This window comes from Falco punctatus, assembly GCF_963210335.1.
Source record: "Falco punctatus genome assembly, chromosome: Z".
NCBI lineage: Eukaryota > Metazoa > Chordata > Aves > Falconiformes > Falconidae > Falco > Falco punctatus.
The window spans coordinates 68,696,562-68,714,096 of NC_137586.1; the positions used below are offsets into that span (position 1 = coordinate 68,696,562).

Below are 17,535 nucleotides of genomic sequence, written 5' to 3' on the forward strand. Positions count from 1 at the left end.
TTGCAGGACTAGACCGCAGGCGGTCATTTTGTTCCGCTTGATAGCTTTCCGTGCTATGTGCAGCAGTTCTGAGAGATGTGCTGCTGAGGGACGTTACCTCTCTGTTTATTAGTGCTCATGGGAAATGGCAGTTCATTTAAAAAGGCCTGGCACGCAGATTTCTTACCTATCACCTTCAAAAAAGAGTTCCCCCAACCTACCCTTCTAGGTGTGCAGCGGTTGGCAAGAGCTGTGAAAAGTATGGCTTTCTGCATCAGCTTACTTCATGTCTTTATAGCTCTTAAGGACTGGCTTCTTTATTTTGTATTCATGAAAGCCTGGAAAGCAGTTACTTGCTTCTTCTGGTCGTTAGCAGCAGGACAAGCAAGCCTTCCTTGCTTCCTCTGGCCACCTGAGGTGCTTGATGCTCAGGCAACAGCCACAGAGATAATTAAACCAACAGTGTATGTTGATGCTGTGGTGTCTCCCTGAGCCTTGTTCATGGGACTTTTTAAAAGTAAAAGGTGTTTTGCAATTTGCTCTACCAAGGATAAATACAGGCGTGCAATACTTAAAATTGTTTATTTTCATAATTCATTAAACTGGCTCTGTAGAGGATTACATTTTAATTTCATCTATTCTGAGATATTAAATTTGCTAAACTGAAGAATTAGTTCAGCCTTCTGAAGGCCCCTCAGAAAGGGTGTATGTAGCTTTATGGGTGTAGACAGTGGGGCATCAGGTAGTATATGAGTGTTGGCTATGCTTGTAGTGCATCTTTTTGTAGAAAAGCAAACCAAAGGGTGATTCCTGAGCTGTGTGGTTCCCTCATACTCATCTGAGCAGTAGGATGTTACTTCCATATCTGTACTCTGGAGAGCCTTCCAGATGGTTATGGGATAACATAATGATGCGAGTGTTAGAGCCAATCTGATGCAAGGACTAGGTGGCTCCGTGGGGGTGGATGAGCTGCATGTAATTCCCTGCCCTCCTCTCTTATCTCCATCAGTGTCATTTACAGCAGTGACTGCAATGTGGGTCTCACCTAATACAAACCTTGATTTCTTTCAGCACAGATGAGGTGTTGGACACTGCTCCAAGGACAGCTTCCTCCTTCCCACCTTGCTAATTAACTGTGGTGAAACTACTGTCTGCAAAATGTGTCTAACCAAGGGTTTGTTTTAGGAGATGCTTATTCTTTCTGCCCAAGTGGCAAGCTAGTGCGTTATTGGCTGCTGCTAGAAGTGCCTTCCACTGGCACTTTCTCCCCAGATTGTGTCCCACATGTAGATGTGCTGAGAGGGGTAATGATTGTCTCTAGTGACTGATGTGTGAAGATGACCCTTCCAACTTGGCTGACCATTTTAATCATAAAGTATTTCTGTCACCTTCAAAACCACTGGGTACAAATTGGCATGGTAACATTATTATTTAGTCTTAATGTCTAATAATACATAAATGGAGTGGAATGTGTATGCAGGACAGGAGTGATGGGATTTAATCTCTGACAGATTTACCCTTCGTTATGTGGGTTGCTGTTACCCAACGTTTCTGGATCTTGCGGACCTCAGTGGTCCGTAAGTGTCTCTTAGGAGTTACATAATTCAGGACTGTGTCTGCAGTTGTATTCTTTCAGTTTCTACAGGCTTCCTTCTTCATGCAACAAAAATTAGTACTTCTTGGGAATATTTAGAAGTATTGTGTTTCCCGCCAATTTTGTGTTATTTTTCAGTTGTATCCGAAGTAGACAAAACCTGTCTTAGTATAGATACATCTTGTCTGGAGTAGAAACCTATATTAAATGGTGTTACATAAGATACCTTTAATTCAGTGCTGTTTAAACTATTAGCATGTAGGACTAATCATTCCCAATGTAATAATTCAAAAGACCTGAACAGTCTGTGTGAAGAGTTGACTATAACCCACATGCTAAACTGACTGTCTTTCCCTAGTTGAATGTCTACAGGATTTACATGTAATCCTAGAGAGATTTTTCAGGGTTGGATTCCAATGACACCCATGTGCTACTAGGGTCAAATAATGGAAATTACATTTCTTATTTTAAGGTTGCCCTGAAGGTCATGTATCCAAAGATTTACATTCTAGAAGAATTTACTGTGTTTAACTAACATTTGTTTGTGTTATTCTTAAAATATTTTGACATTTCTAGGGTTGCCATGAAATCTTTCTCTTTTTTTACTTTAAAATTCAAAGTGTTAGAGCTCTGTCACAGGTTAACATTACTAAGTGTGTTTTAAGTTTCTGCAGCTGAGTGTATTTCAAATAGGTAAAGCAAAGCCTTGCAAAGGTTTTGTGCCTCAATTATTCTAGATTTGCATGAGAAAACATTTAAAAATGTTTCCTGAAGACCTCTAGGTCTTAATTAAAAATACAGTTTTTCAGTGGAGAAGTTTACATTTCAAAGAGGCATTGCATTGAGGCAATGCTGTAAGAAGGGATGATGTTTCTGTAATAAAATTTCACAGATCTCCACATGCCTGGACAGCACGAATCATCCCTTAAGCAAAAAGTATATAAAGTAGCAGTCTGTAGCTTGTGCCTTGTTTCTGCAGTAAAATTAGGAAGAATTTGGAGAGCATTTTAATTGAAAAACTCTTCAAACTTACCTGCTAGAGGACAGTACTGGTATATATATGAGGAAGAGTGCTGGGCTGGGCTTTACCTTTTAGTTACAGGATGTGTGTCTGCTCCTAGGTTTCACAACAAAGGAGTTTATGTGAAAGTTGGGCTGCAGAAGATAAGTCATACCAGAAATCTTCACAAAGACATAAAGCTTCAAGTGGACCAGCACGAGGTGGAATTACCAAGTATAGAAGGACTCATTTTTATTAATATACCCAGGTAACGAGGAGAGGAAGGAGCCTGTGTGGATGAATATGTATATGTGGCTGTATGTGTGGAAATGCTGCTTGGTATTTGAGCATCAAATGTCAAATGGCTAGATAAAATGTTAGATGATCTATATTAATAGATGGTTGTTACTAGTTTTTTTTGATTACAGTGTGACTCCCTGGCTTTGCAGCTGCAGCTAAGGAGATAGCTCTTAATACTATTTTGACATCAGTGTTCTGATCCTTTGAAAGTCACAAGCTCACTCCACATAAAGGTAGTACTGTCTTGTTTTCCCAGGGCAAACCCCCCACATTTGCTATTTCTTCTGTGTTCTAACAGCAATTTGGAATGATTTCCTCACTAAAGGTCTTCAGACTTCTTTTGGACCAGTTTTTTAGTGAAACATGACTTTTTAGGCATGGTTGTAGGCCTGTGGCTTCTCTCCACTACCGTTTTCTGCCTCCCCCAGACTGTTTGAATGGTTCACTGGATTTCTCTGTGACTTGTAGAAGTATCAAAGATGATCAGCTTGCACACACTTTCTGGCATGCTAGAGACCAGGCATCTAAGCAGTTTCTGCAGTGAAAGCCAGTCAGGATTCAACTGTCAAACACTGTCTAGGTACTACAGCCATCTGGTCGGTATATGTGGAGCTGATGATGCTACCCAGGTAGCTGTGGAAAACCCACCGCTCACATACCTTCTACAGGGTTCTAGGGGCTGTCCTGAAACCTGCAGGGAGCTAGAGTTACTGCTGTGGAGGAAAGGAAGGCAAATCTGCAGGAAATCTGGCTTCCTTTAGGTGTGCTGTTGGTAGAGGCAGGTTTTCTGTTTGCACAGAACCAGCAGGTAATTAGTGCTGCCATACATTTCAGGTACACTCTTACCTTAAACTACCTGTATATCTTTCCATTTTATTCTGAAAATGTTCCAACTTTTTATTCAAATATATATATTTACATGTACACACAGGTATGTGCACATGCACATACACACAAGTATACGTTGCACATGAGAACTATGGAGAAGAAAAGATCACGATTAGTACTGAGAAGTCAATGCACTAAAACAGTAAGCAAATTATTTGTGTAAGAAGGGCTGATACTTCACGAAAAGCAACATGGTGTTAAATCGAGAGAAGCATTTCAGAGGACTGAAGTGCAGGAGTACCTGCCTAACTGCAAGTGAGTTTGGTCAGGTACAAGAATAAAAACTTGCTAGTTGTTTCAGCTTTAGTTTCTCCTCAGTAGCTTCCGTGAGTATTGTCAAGACCAGTAAGATCTGTGTTAAGTTCTTAAGTCTTGGAAGTTAAGGGTTAGCGTAGCTGTAGCCTGTATTTCCCATCAAACTTGCCTGTTCTTTTTCTTCCATGTGGAAACTACTTACCTGACTCCTTCTTTCACTCCTAAAAGATCTGGTCAGAAGTCTTCCAAATCTTAGGAAAACACTTGCCTGCTTCTACAGCGCAGGAAAGCTGTGTTGTCTCCTCCAGCTGGTGGGGAGCGATGTCTAGCTTTTGAAGTCTGGCAAACGAGCCACCCCTAGCAGGGTACTGGGCTGGGTGCCCTGTGGCAGATGGCACATCTGCAGGCAGTCACTGTGGTGTGCTCTTTATGCAGCTGGGGGTCTGGAGCTGATCTCTGGGGGTCTGAGAGTGATAGCCGCTTTGAGAAACCACGCATTGATGATGGCCTGCTGGAAGTTGTTGGTGTGACTGGCGTCGTTCACATGGTAAGTTGGCATTCCAGTAAGAACAGAGGAAACATACATTTTCTCGGAGTGGTTTATTTTGTAACAGACAGTGCATTGCAAGTGCCTAGTCCTAAAAAATATGCCTCCATGTTACGGTTATACCATGATTTATTCAGGTACTTGTTGCATCACACAGAAGTGGTTATAGACCATAAACAGAATTTATGGGCAGTGTTGGCTTTCTCTGAAGAAAGCATTCAGATGTGAGGGGTTTAACTGCAGCTGGTGTGCCTGCTCATGGACTGCAGTGCCTTCTTGTTGCCTGTTCATTGGCCTGTCCTGAAGGTCCATATTAAGGTGCCAGACTACGACAGATGGAATGGAAACAGAAGAAACTTGTGGTTGGGTAACAAGTAGTAATAGCAATATGAAGAACTTCTTAAAAGGGCATAGGCGAATGCTTCGTGGCTTGTGTAGGCTTTGAACCGAGGCCAGAAACATGCATGTATACATACAGATGAAATGCACATATATATGTACTACAGAACACACTAGCTTTCTCACAACAAGTATCATGGTGTCAAAACAAAACAGTTCATGGCATAAGAAAAAGATTTTACTTTACATTACAAAACCACGCACTCTTCACTTAGTGTGTTTTCAAAAAATCTTGTCGTACCTCATCACCTCATCAGGGCAGACATTCCTTCCAGGTGGATGGCTTTATAATCATCTGCCACAGGCTTTCCGACACCTGTCTCTGAAAATCTGATGGTAGATGTTCTTGATCTGAACGCTACGTGAAGCAGATGGTATGCCAGCTCTGCAAAGAATATTATGACTCAGTTTGTGCAACTTCAATTCTTCCATGTATTACCTGTTTTTACAATGGCCTGCTTTAGCAACACAGTGCTGTGGGATGGCAGGTTATATATGCCAAGGATACAGAGAGAGCCGGCGGAGGAGCTCGCCAAGTCACTCCACAATTTATCAGCAGCCCTGGCTAACTGGGGAGGTCCCAGAGGGATGGAGGTTAGCCAGTGTGACACCCATCTAAAAGAAGGGCAGGCCTTGGTGCTGGGGAAGGATAGTGAAGCACCATCATCCTCAGTGCCATCTTGCAGCACATGCAGGACAACAGGGGGCTCAGGCCCAGCCAGCATGGGGTTATGAAAGGCAGGTCCTGCTTGACAAACCTGATCTCCTTCTGCCAGAAGATGACTCTCCTAATGGATGAGGGAAAGGCTATGGATGTTTTCTAACTGGACCTTGTTAAAGCCTTTCACACTGTCTCCCACAGCATTCTCCTGGAAAAACTGACTGTTCAGGGCTTGGGTGGGTGTGCTCTGCACTGGGTTAAAAGCTGGCTGGACAGCCAAGCCCAAAGCGTGGTGGTGAATGGAGTTACATCCAGCTGGCGGCTGGTCACAAGTGGTGTTCCCCAGGGCTCAGTGCTGGGGCCAGCCCTGTTTAATACCTTTATCAATGATCTGGACAAGGGGATCGAGTGCACCCTCAGTCAGTTTGCAGATGACACCAGGCTGGGGGGAGTGTTGACCTGCCTGAGGGCAGGAGGCTCTGCAGAGGGACCTGGGCAGGCTGGAGCGATGGGCCCAGGCCAGTGGTGTGAGGGTCAGCAGGGCTCAGTGCCGGGTCCTGCCCTTGGGTCACACCAGCCCCACGCAGCGCTACAGGCTGGGGCAGAGCGGCTGGAAAGGGCCTGGTGGGAAAGGGCCTGGGGGTGCTGGGTGACGGCCGGCTGGGCAGGAGCCAGCAGTGTGCCCAGGGGGCCCAGGCGGCCAGCAGCACCCTGGCTGGTGTCCCCAGCAGGGTGGCCAGCAGGACCAGGGCAGTGACCGTCCCCCTGCACTGGGCACTGCTGAGGCCGCCCCTCGAACCCTGTGTTCAGGTCTGGGCCCCTCTCTGCAAGAGGGACGTAGAGGGGCTGCAGCGTGTCCAGAGACGGGCAGCGGGGCTGGGGAAGGGGCTGGGGCACAGGTCTTGTGGGGAGCCGCTGAGGGGGCTGGGGGTGTTCAGTCTGGAGGCTCAGGGGGGACCTTGCTGCTCTCTACAGCTGCCTGACAGGAGGCTGTGGGCGGGTGGGGGTTGGTCTCTTCTCCCAAGTAAGAAGCGATAGGACCAGAGGAAACGGCTGCAAGTTGTGCCAGGGGAGGTTTAGATTGGAGATTAGGAAAACTTTCTTCACTGAAAGTGTGGTGAAGCATTGGAACAGGCTGCCCAGGGAGGTGGTGGAATCACCATCCCTGGGGGTGTTTAAAAAACATGTAGATACGGTGCTTAGGGATGTGGTTTAGTGATGGACTTGGCAGTGCTGGGCTAACAGCTGGACTTGATGATCTTGAAGGTCTTTTCCAACCTAATGATTCCATGTTTCTGTGATTGTCTTAATGTTTCTCTCACTATTTTAAGAAATCTGCTGCTGAAAAAGTGTATGTGGTCAGGTAACTAGAGACAACTAATTCATACAACCATCAAAAATTGAAAGGTGGGTGCTTGAAACTGCAGCTCAATCTTTGGTGTTGGCCCACTTTACCATTTTGTAATTTAGGTCTTTTAAAGAAGACAAATATAAAGCACTGCATTAGAAGAAGTGGTTTGGTAGAGATCCTTAAAATTTTTGTGAAGTTACAAGGAACAAGGAGTGTACCCATTGCTTTGGAAGATAGATGTTAACAAACTCATGCTCTGGTTTTGTGATCTTCTTTTAAGGTTTTTACCACCGTGTTTGGTGTCTGTATGCATTCCCTATGAGAATGTGTAGCAGCAAAGGTCACTTTGATTCACTTTCTACAATTAATACTTAGCCATTAGTTGTAGCCAAGTATATGCATATGTAGTTGAGTTTATATGTATGTATGTGGAGTTGAGTTTAGCAAAACACTGTGATAGACTTCCGAGTTTCACATGTGCCGAAGTCTCTGTGTATAGTTTGTTGTTTAGAAAATGTGTTTACTTCATTATGGAGGGGAGAGGTAAAAGCAAACAAGACCTTTGTGTGTGCATGCTTCTTGGCCAACCTGAGTGTGCAGATGATTTCAGTGTGCAAAACTGTGTATTTTGCTTCTGGCAGCCTGCAGGGTTATCTGAATTGTTCTTCATGTGCTAACTTAAATAATTAATGCTGCATCAGTAAAGGCATTTTTTTGCCTTTATTTTTTGATTTTGCCTATTCTTTTACTTGAAACATAAAATGTCAGATGAGACTAAAATTCTATCCGCTCAGTTTTAATGCAGCTAATATTTGTGATTCTTGTTGATTGGGTTGATTGATATCATGGTCTTTACTTCCTCACAGGGTCAAGTCCAAGGTGGTTTTCGATCAGGAATCCGCATAGCCCAAGGCTCATATTTTCGTGTAACACTGCTAAAACCAATTCCAGTTCAAGTTGATGGAGAGCCCTGGATTCAGGCTCCTGGCCAGATTATTATTTCTGCTGCAGGACCAAAGGTACTGGCTGTAGGTTTCTCTTAGGAAGTTGATTTTGTTTCTCCAGTGGATATGATCATACTATCTTGCTTGTCCGTTGTGTTCTGATGCTTCACTTTAAATGAGTTGGTTGGCACGGTGTGGTAGCTGTTGGATAAATATGTAGCAGTTTCTACAGAGAATGGTTTGAGGGCCCACTCCACTGGCTCAGATGAGGCTTGTGTTTAAAGTAGTAGTCCCCGAGTTTCAGCTTATTGACTTAATTTTTTCCCCTGTATTGAGATCTTTAGGTAGTGTTACTTGCCCTGAAGCAGGTCACAGTTATGAGGGCCATGGCAGTACTGCAGTGCACCAGGTAGGAAGCAGTCTGCTGGCAGTGCTGGAGGAGGGAAGGTCTGTCAGAGAGCAGCAAAGGAGAAAACTGAATCATGGAGGAGAAAGTGCTGAGAATAAGATAGCTGGGAGTGATCAGTGTGTGGTTTTCCTTGATATTTCAATGTATATGTAGAAGGAAAAGAGCATCAGCTACCTAAGAATTTAACTTCTCTACTGACATCAAAATTGTGAAATAAACATTTTGTAGTAGTTGACTCTGGTGCACACCGGTCTACACATTTGCCTGCTACTGTAAGGATGCCTTTTTAACTCACACAAATTTGTTGCTGCAGGCAGTCTTGGAGAATACATAGCCCTGCTGGGAGGGCTACCAGAACGATGGCCCTTGCAGAGGAAAAATGGGTGAAAAAGAGGGTCATCCCTCAAATATTTTGGAATATGTTAAACTTTGTTTTTTTCCTGAAAGAAAGTGAGGAAAAGAGAAAGAGAGAGAGAACAAACCTGATTTCTCCTTCCAGTGAGAAATATTTCTATCTTTCTATCAGGTTAGTGACTAATAGTGTTATCTGTATATATGTGTATGTATATTTGTGTACATAAACATATATGCACACACATATATATCCTTACACATACACATACATGTGTATGTATGTTTATGTAAAAAAACAATTAATCCTATAGCTTTATAAGGAAATAGGTCCTTCAGATAGTTGCGTATTTAAATGTTTTTCTGTTGCAGTTCCAACATTTTCCTTGTGTATTAGTTCTCTTAGATCTGCTTATAGGTGACTACAGGTATTTCAATATTCACTTTTAAAACTTTCCATTTTAGGTCCATATGTTGAAAAAATCCAAGCAGAAACAGAAAAAAACTGGAAGCCTGAGAGAAATGAGAGTGGATAGCATGTCAGTCTCTGAAGGAGGACGCTAAGTGGAGACCTGTGTTCAGAAATAATGCAGCACACCTACTGTAGATACGAAGATGGTTCAGTAAAACGGAGTGCAGACGACTAGTGAAGAGGGTTGCTCATGAGTGTGCCTTTCATTACATTTTGACAGGACTGGGTTCTACTTCATCTTTCAAAGACAGTGCCTCATTATTACAAATAACTATTATGTACTTGTCTCATCTGAAATGTTTCCTTTGGGTTGCTTTTCCATAAGCCATTTCCCATGTTTTTCATGTATATAGAAAATGAGGCCAAACAGAGATTCCAAGATGCTGAGATTTCTGCATCTACCTTCACAAAGACTCTTCTTCTTTTCCCAGCTGTTTCTTAAAGAAAGTCATTCCGTAGATAATTTTTGGTGCATTGTGCCATAAATGAAAATGTGTTCCTTTAAATTAATGCTCGCAGTACCCTCCCAACCAAAAAAATGCAAAGAATGAGCTGCTGAGAACTCCTTGGATCAGTCCAAATAGCACAGCTGAAGCAGTGCTACTGTAAAGAGAAAAATACAAAACCCAGGAGAGAAGATTTCTGTAAAAGGAGTCCCATGCACGGGGAAGAGATAAAGTACTAGAACAATTGAGTCGAAATACTTCAGAGAGTTCGCTTCAGCAGTGTTTGGACAGTATGAATGAAGGGGAAGTAGCTTGTACAGCAAGTTTTCAACTGCAGCTTAGTTTCTCCTGCATTATTCAGTCAAAGCCTGTTTTAAAAGCTATTTGAATTTCAGCAGCTACCACTAATTTAAAAAAGGAACAAGAATACTCAAGGCAGCATTACATTATACTGATTTTTTCTATCACTGAAGCCATTATCTTTGACAGCAGGCCTCTCTTCTTGTCTTTACTTGTGCTGTTTCATTTTCATTAATTTGTGACAGTTGGACTGTTATTCAAGCTCAAGGACTAAAAAAATCATCACTAATTAGGGTAAAAGAAACACCTTACTGTTAAGTAAATTAGCACAGTCATATGTTAGAGCTGAAGTACAGCATAGCTTCACTGAGGAGCCTTAGGAGGTATTGAAGCCTGTAGCGTGCATGTGATATTCTGTAGGCTTCAGATAATGGAATGTGATAGCTGTCATGAAAACTCACGTACCTGGCCAGCCTTCCCAGGTCCTTGGTGGGTGGTGTCATCAGGTGTGGGCACAGGGGCACAGTGGCTGTCTTTTCTCGCTTGGATGAGTGTGTGCTCTTCAGAGGCTGTTCCTCTGTCACCTCCTGTGAGACTGAGGTCACCTCTCTGTGCTTACCGATCTGCTGAAGTTGTGGGGGTCCAGTACCTATTTCAGAGCTTACTGCTAGAGGCTGGTGCTCGAGCAGACATGCTGCTCCTGTCGTGCACTGCACGCGTCTGCTGCCCATGGCCGTAGCTGTGTTGATCTTCACTCACATCTCTGCTGTCTCATCTCACCACTGGTTCTCCAGTGACTGAACCTTTCGCCTCAGGTCAACATCATACACAAGGGGCCCCTCTGAGCTAGTTGTGCAGGGGGCCTGCAGCATTTTGCCACTCGTGTGCATCTGCTGCTTGGAGCTACTTAAGCTGTGTTGTCGGGAGCCCACTTAGCTAGCCAGTGGGCTAGCTTGTCCTCTGTTGCATGGTAATAACTAATTCAGCTATGGATGGCACGAATTCATCACTCAAGTGACAGCTTGAGGAGCATTGCTCTTGCAGTGTAGCTAGGAAAACAGCTCCAGCTGCTGCAGGGGACTTCAGTGTATATGCCAAAGCCATATTCTATTGGAGCCAGTTACGTTCTGAGGCGCTTCTTGTTGGGTCTTGTTGGTCAGTCTGTACTCTTAAGCACTGTGCCAACTTCAGCAAATCTGATCATCACTTGTGCTTTCTACTTTCCAGTCACAGTGCAGACAAGGGCGTGAATGTGGGTGCTACAAGAATATAGCAATCTATAGCAGCAGAATGATACAGCTAAAGCTGTAAACTGACAAAAGAGCCGTGCAAAAATGGCAGCTGCCCACAGCCTCTCCTTCCTGTCTAGTGATTCCTTCTGTTCTTAGTGTTCTGGTAGAGATGTATTTGGAGGACTGACTCCTCCTTTCAATGGAGCCTGTTTTATTGTTTAAATTGTTAATTTAATTTTAGGGTTGTTCTTCAGGTACCACCATGTGGACTACAACTTGCCTTTTTATTCAACATGCAAACTAGATTCATGCTATGAAGGAGATGGTGTGGGTAGTACAGACCTAAAATCCTCATCTCCTGATCATTAAACAGTGTTGTCTCTGCTTCAGAACCTGGTCTTGAAGGATCAGCTGGAGCTTTTCTGACATCCTAGTACCAGCATTACAACTAGGAAGAGTGAAGTTGTATTTCAGGGTATGCCCTCTCAGGATGAAGCTCGCTAATTAGAGAGGAAATCTGAAACAAATTGCTGCTTACAATTGCCCAGAAAGCCAGAGAAGCTGCTTTGTGTCCTCAGGGCAGCAAAAAGAATGCGTGGTCTTTCCAGTTGCTGATTCAGTAATGGAGAGGAAAACTTGACTTTTTGTTACAAAAAATATGCGTGGGCTCCAAGCTTGCTGGTACTGACCCGTCTTGTGAAGCCCAAGTAAATAAACCTGTCTTACTGTTTTTCCAGACGTAGATAGTTCTGCAGCATGCAGCTGACCGTGGTTCATGTTCTTGGCTCGTTAAGGACCTGGCTGTCTCTCCCTTTGCTCAGTGCCTGGTATCTGAAATAACACGAGACTCTTGAGTCACAGTATTTTAATCAGAGGGCCCCTTACTGTGGTGTGTCCTTCCATGGTGATTTTCCATCTCTGGAACGCTGGACAAGCCTGTGTACAGTGATAGCGTACTGACAGGATAGCGTCGTGGCAACAAGTGACACAGAAGTACGAACGTGTTCTCACAACTGCCAGAGGGGATCCTGGGGGAGGACAGGAAAGTTTTGAGTTTTCTTTTTTCTTTCCCTTTTCTTCTTTCCCAGAAACCAGCTTCCACATGTTTTTTGAGCAGATGAGTGCCACACTGGAATGAAAATGTATCTTAAGAAAAACACACTTGGCGTTTAATGTCTCTACGCATCATAAAATAATGCTTGGTGTGTTTTGAAGACGAAACAGATTCCTAGGCAGTTGAGATAGGAAAGGTCCTGTAAAGCTTTAAAAAGGAGAAACTCAATATTTAACCCCTCTGTTAAGATGTTTCAGTTTCAGGTACTGTAATGACCAGTGTAACAAGACTTCTTTTTATTATTATTATTATGTTATGGGTTTTTTTTAATTTTTTCATCATACATGGTCTCTGAGAAGGCCTAGTATTTTATTTCATAGTATGTAAGACTTCCTTAAAGAGAAAACTCTTTGCAATTAATACAAAGCATTTTGACTTAGCCTTTACATTGAACAAAACAATGCATGACAATTCACATGATAGTGGGCAGATAAGTGATTCTCAGCACTGAGTCTTTAAGTAACCTTGTGCGAGAATCTAGTGGTCACACAGCCAAGTGCTATTAATAATTCAGTAACAAGAGCATTGGGGAAGAGGCTCTGTTCTGTCAAGACAGGTGTTAATCAACATCCAGAACACTGAACCGGTGTGGACAGGGCAGAGATGGAGGCTCATTGCTATCCTGAGCACACTCCATCCTCTCTCCACTGCCTCGCCTTTTTACCTTGTCTGTAAACCACAGCAGGCACAGCTAGCGTCTCCCTGCTGAATTACACACTCCTGACCTTTTACTAGTGTCCTACTCTGCTTTGCCAACATGGGGGAGAGAGGGGTCCTGAAAATTATGGTTCATTTCCAATACCCCACTACTGCAGAAGAGAGAAGGTGGTCAGTGGGTTAAAATCTGTTTTGATGGTTGAAACACATTGCCTCTGTCTCAAGAGAACTGAAATGCAAAAGCTCATCCGTGAGATGACAGGTACTACTTCAGAAAATTTGCTGCTTTTTACCCATGGCTTTTATACTTGATTTGTGTAGTTTAAATGCCAAGAACCTTTTGTTCATATATGTGTATATATGTGTGTGTTTATATACATATGCACATACCTGTTAAAAATAGGCCTTTTGATATTTCCCGTCACAGTGCCTAGTTGTACAGCTTTTACAGTGTTACAGCATTCTGATAGCACTCACTTTCGGATCTATCATCAGTTTTGGAGAGGAGGCAGAGCTTGCTTTTGTACTGATCCCACTGAGCTTCCCAGCAGATGCTTCTAATGGGCATGTGCTCTTCCACAAGACGTGATGGCAATATAGTGAAAGCACAACTGCATTTAGAGTACAGTCACTGCATGTGCACAATTTGAACTCTTGCTCTTTCCAGATTTTAATCAAGTCTTTGTGTGTCTAAAATCAATGGCAATGGCTACCGTAGCATTTGGAAAACTAGAAGTTGTAGCATAGTCCGCTGCAAGACTTAAGTAAGGAACAAAACTAAATGAATTGTTATAGAATGTTTTCCAGTGAAGAAAATCTTCACAGTTACCCTCTTGTAAGTATTGTACAGATTGCATTTCTTTAAAGAGCAAATAATGTTCTTGTTTTGAATATGAACTGTTTGGAATCACTAAGTGTTTATGCGTGTCCATTACTCTGCAGCAGTCTGTTTGTAAATGTGTCATTGAATGAAGCCTCATTTTGTGGGAGAAGGTAAAAGGAGCTGTTGTGACACTTAAAAATTACTTATGTTGCCAGCACAATAGATTTAGCTGCGTAGGTATTCTGTAATGTGCTGACTATGTGAGCAGGTGTGCCCTGTGTTGCATAGCCACAGGTCCATACACCGGCACCGAAACTGGGGATACGTTAAGAGTTGTGCATTTGAGAGACCTGGCAGTATATTCTTCCAGTCCGTACCTCATACCTCTTCCTTCACAGTAACTGCGTTTTCTGACAGGCTGCCTTGCTGCGCTTTGGGCCCAGCCTTTATACTGAAACTGGTAACAAGGGCATGAGTACGTGGTGGTGAATGTGTGTGAAGAGCAGGGGAATGGAGACCCTGCTCTAAAATACTACTCTGACTGTTCGTTAATTTCTGCTTCAGCTTCTACTTCAGCCATTTAGCAGCTGTGCAGCAAAGCCTCGGCAGCTACTGAACACCTTGGATTCATGGTGACAGCATTGCCTCATTTTCAGGCTTTGATCTTCCATGCACCAGTGCATGTATCAGTTCATAGACTTTTTGCACTTAACAGAAAATGCAGGTTAGGTAGGCTTAGGGTGTGGCAAAATTGCAATGTTTGTACTTTTTTGTAAATATGGGGATGATTGTACAGATACAAAAATGCACTTTCAGGTAACAGTGAAAACAAGTTTGTAGAATGCAGCTGTTTAGGAGTTTCTCCGAGTGCAGGGTTCCTTGATTCCCATCCATCTCTAATACTGTGTTCTCCTTGAAAGCCTGCTTGGGAATGAGAGAAGGTATCTTCTTCCCATTACAGTGTGTATTTGTAGCTGACTGACTGAAAGTTCACATATATATTTTTAAACAATTAAAAATTGGCTGCTATTCTAAGATTTAGGTTTATTAGACTGATTTTATAATGCTTAAAAGTAATTTTCAAGTTTTATTTATAATGTCAACATTTACTGATTTGACACTTGGCTGGTAGGAGAGATCCAGCTCAAAGCCGTTGTTCCTTTTGCTATTTAATGTATGTTTTTAACAGTGTAGCCATTGTATGTGTAGAATGCAGTGGAATCAATGCAAATTATTAATCTTGACCTGCAGTTAGACTGGCAGTTTCAATGTTTACAGGTTGGTGACTATTGATTGTAAACCCATACATGTCAGTTGAAACTGCACTCTTTCCGTTTTTTGGAAGCATTGTTTCTGCTTCCCATGACAACGAAATAGTGGCCTTCTGGTTTAGATACCTGGTTATCTCCCTTTGGAGGGATTTAAATGAGGATGATGACTTTTCTGCCGTGGACCTGTTGGACAGAATTTCTACTGATACAAGTGTCGTATTGAACATGTTTTCCAAAGGATTGACTTTATTTTTTGTGAAGATAATTTATGAGAATGTTTTATAAGCAGATCGGTGTTGTTGAAAAAGTTGGGTTGAAGTCTTGAAATAAATATATGTAGATATTAAAGATGTATCCCAAAGCAAAGTATTTTTAAATAGGGCACCATTACTGGTGTAATTATCCCTCTGAGCTCTCCTAGCAACACACCCATTTTACCATGTCACTGGGGTCAGCTCAGCTGTGTTATTTAGGAGACAACTTGATTTCAGAAGATGTGGCTTCATTTATATTGTGCATATCCCATATTACACCTCTGGCAGCAACTCCTAATAGAAACATCAGCTGTAGAAGGCAGAACTTTTTCCCCATAGAAACTAGTGCAGGTTAAAGAGTAGAGAAGCCCGCCCATGTGCTTGACTGTGGGAAAAGTTACAAGTCTGGTGACTGCTGGGCATTTACTGTCCCCTCTCACTGTCCACAGGGTGTGCCACGTATTAGTCCTTTTGCGTTCTGAAGGCAAGAAGGCGCAAATCAACATGTGCCTGTGTCAGTTAACAGCTTGCCTCGCCATGGCATCCCTTTGTGCTGCTGGTCTTGCCAAATTGGGTAGCAAGAGGTGCTTGAATAATACTGAGTATTTATTGTGTAATTTTAGGTGCTTATACAGCCTTCCCTGCTATTTTAAAGCAAATTTTTGGGGATCAGTAGCATAGCAATAGCTGTATAACTCCAGCTTTCTGACCATGCCAAAAGCAAGTTATCCTTGGAATAGTTTAATTAGCAATGGTGTAGATAGTAGCAATCAATACCTTGACGCTCCAAGTTCTCATTATTGGAAGGGAGCATCTCTGCTTTGAATGCAAAGCATCACAGAGTTTGTAATTCACTACAGATTTCAGTGTCCCTTCTACTTACGAACCACCCATGACATCTTAAGTCTTCTCAAATTACAGCTTAGCTATTGCTTAAATAACTGTGTCTTTCACCTCTGGTTGTTTAAATGGTCCAACTTCAAGCAGTTTTATGAATGCTATTTTAATTCAAGATACTCTTAAGATGTCTTACAGCATTTCTTGTGGATGTTCTAATACATTGGTAATAAATCATCGTGGCCCAAAATACTAAGGTAAACTGACCACTGAACAGTTAATTTTCCAGTGCTTATTCTTTGTGCATCAGCCTAATAATTCTCAGAAAAAAAAGCCTAAGTATAAGCATTAAAGTGGTTGAAAACTGTTTCCACATTGTGTGTCTCAAACCAGTAACTATTATCACGCGTTTACTTGTGGATTGGTCTCAGAAACAGGCATTTAATGATGTAACTTGTTTCTCAGTGTCTGTCTTGTAAATGGGACACGTCACTATGCTGTGGTAACTTGTCTAGAAATAACATGCCTAGTGTACTAATTGGTTTTTTTTTAAAAAAAGGTAATTTATAAAAGATGGACTGTTCTCTCATATTTAAACATCTGTTTGCCCTTGGGTTATGTTCTTAGAACAATTCTGTATATATTTTGCAATATGTGTTTTGTGTTTGATTGTACATTTTGCACTGATTTGAAATTCTGTATTCTAAGTATTATTTACAAGTTTCAGAGATCTGTAACTAGAATTTGTCTGTGAAAAATACAACATCTCTTCTACCCTGGATGTTCGTGAACTAGTCATGTTTTAAAAACAGTGAAATACACTTCTGCAGAGACAAACGTACTTTGTTTCAGCAGGGCACTACTTTTATAGGTATTCTGTAGCCTTGCTGTTTGAGGTGGGGTCCTACTCTGTAAAGGGTGGCTTATGCTGTAGCAGGGGTATTTTGTAGGTTTGGGTTTCTAAAAGATGACACCTACATGCTGTTTGACCCCAGCAACATTCAAGCACTTCTAGAACCCTTATTTCTGGGAGTAGCACTTGGTGTAACTGGTAAAGCCTTCTGTGGATAGCACCATAGTGTATTAATCATTTTTGGTTTGTGCATTACTTTAATGATGAGCCAGACCTTCCAAGGTCGTTTTGTATGATTGCTTGCCCTATTTGCACTCCTCTAGAAATACATCACCTGGTGTTTCCAGGCAGTGGGGAACAAGCCCATGCAAGCCATTTTGCTTGGCTGGGGTGAGCGGTGGTGGACCTGGTCTGCACAACTCAAGGGCCAGACCCCACAGACCTGCTTGGCTTCCAGGAAGTCAGCTGGCGCAAGAGGAAGGGTTCTCCAGGGAGCAGAGCCCAGACGGAAACTGCTCCGCTGTGGGTGGACAGCCCGCCCTTCCCTGGAGGTCAAGACCTGTCAGCTCCTGACCTGCCTGTCATGGCTGATGGGGTC

At 42.6% G+C, this 17,535-nt stretch overlaps 1 protein-coding gene across 1 annotated transcript in view; it reads left to right on the forward strand.

The window, feature by feature from the left end:
• DGKQ (diacylglycerol kinase theta) overlaps positions 1-16,630 on the forward strand; it is a 112,828-nt gene extending 96,198 nt beyond the window's left edge. Inside the window, exons 20-23 of the mRNA XM_080372975.1 lie at positions 2,695-2,841; positions 4,452-4,563; positions 7,841-7,993; positions 9,144-16,630. Coding sequence (XP_080229101.1) covers positions 2,695-2,841; positions 4,452-4,563; positions 7,841-7,993; positions 9,144-9,242 — 511 coding nt within the window. The 3' untranslated portion in view covers positions 9,243-16,630. The remainder of the gene's footprint in view (positions 1-2,694; positions 2,842-4,451; positions 4,564-7,840; positions 7,994-9,143) is intronic.
• Positions 16,631-17,535: the final 905 nt, after the last annotated feature.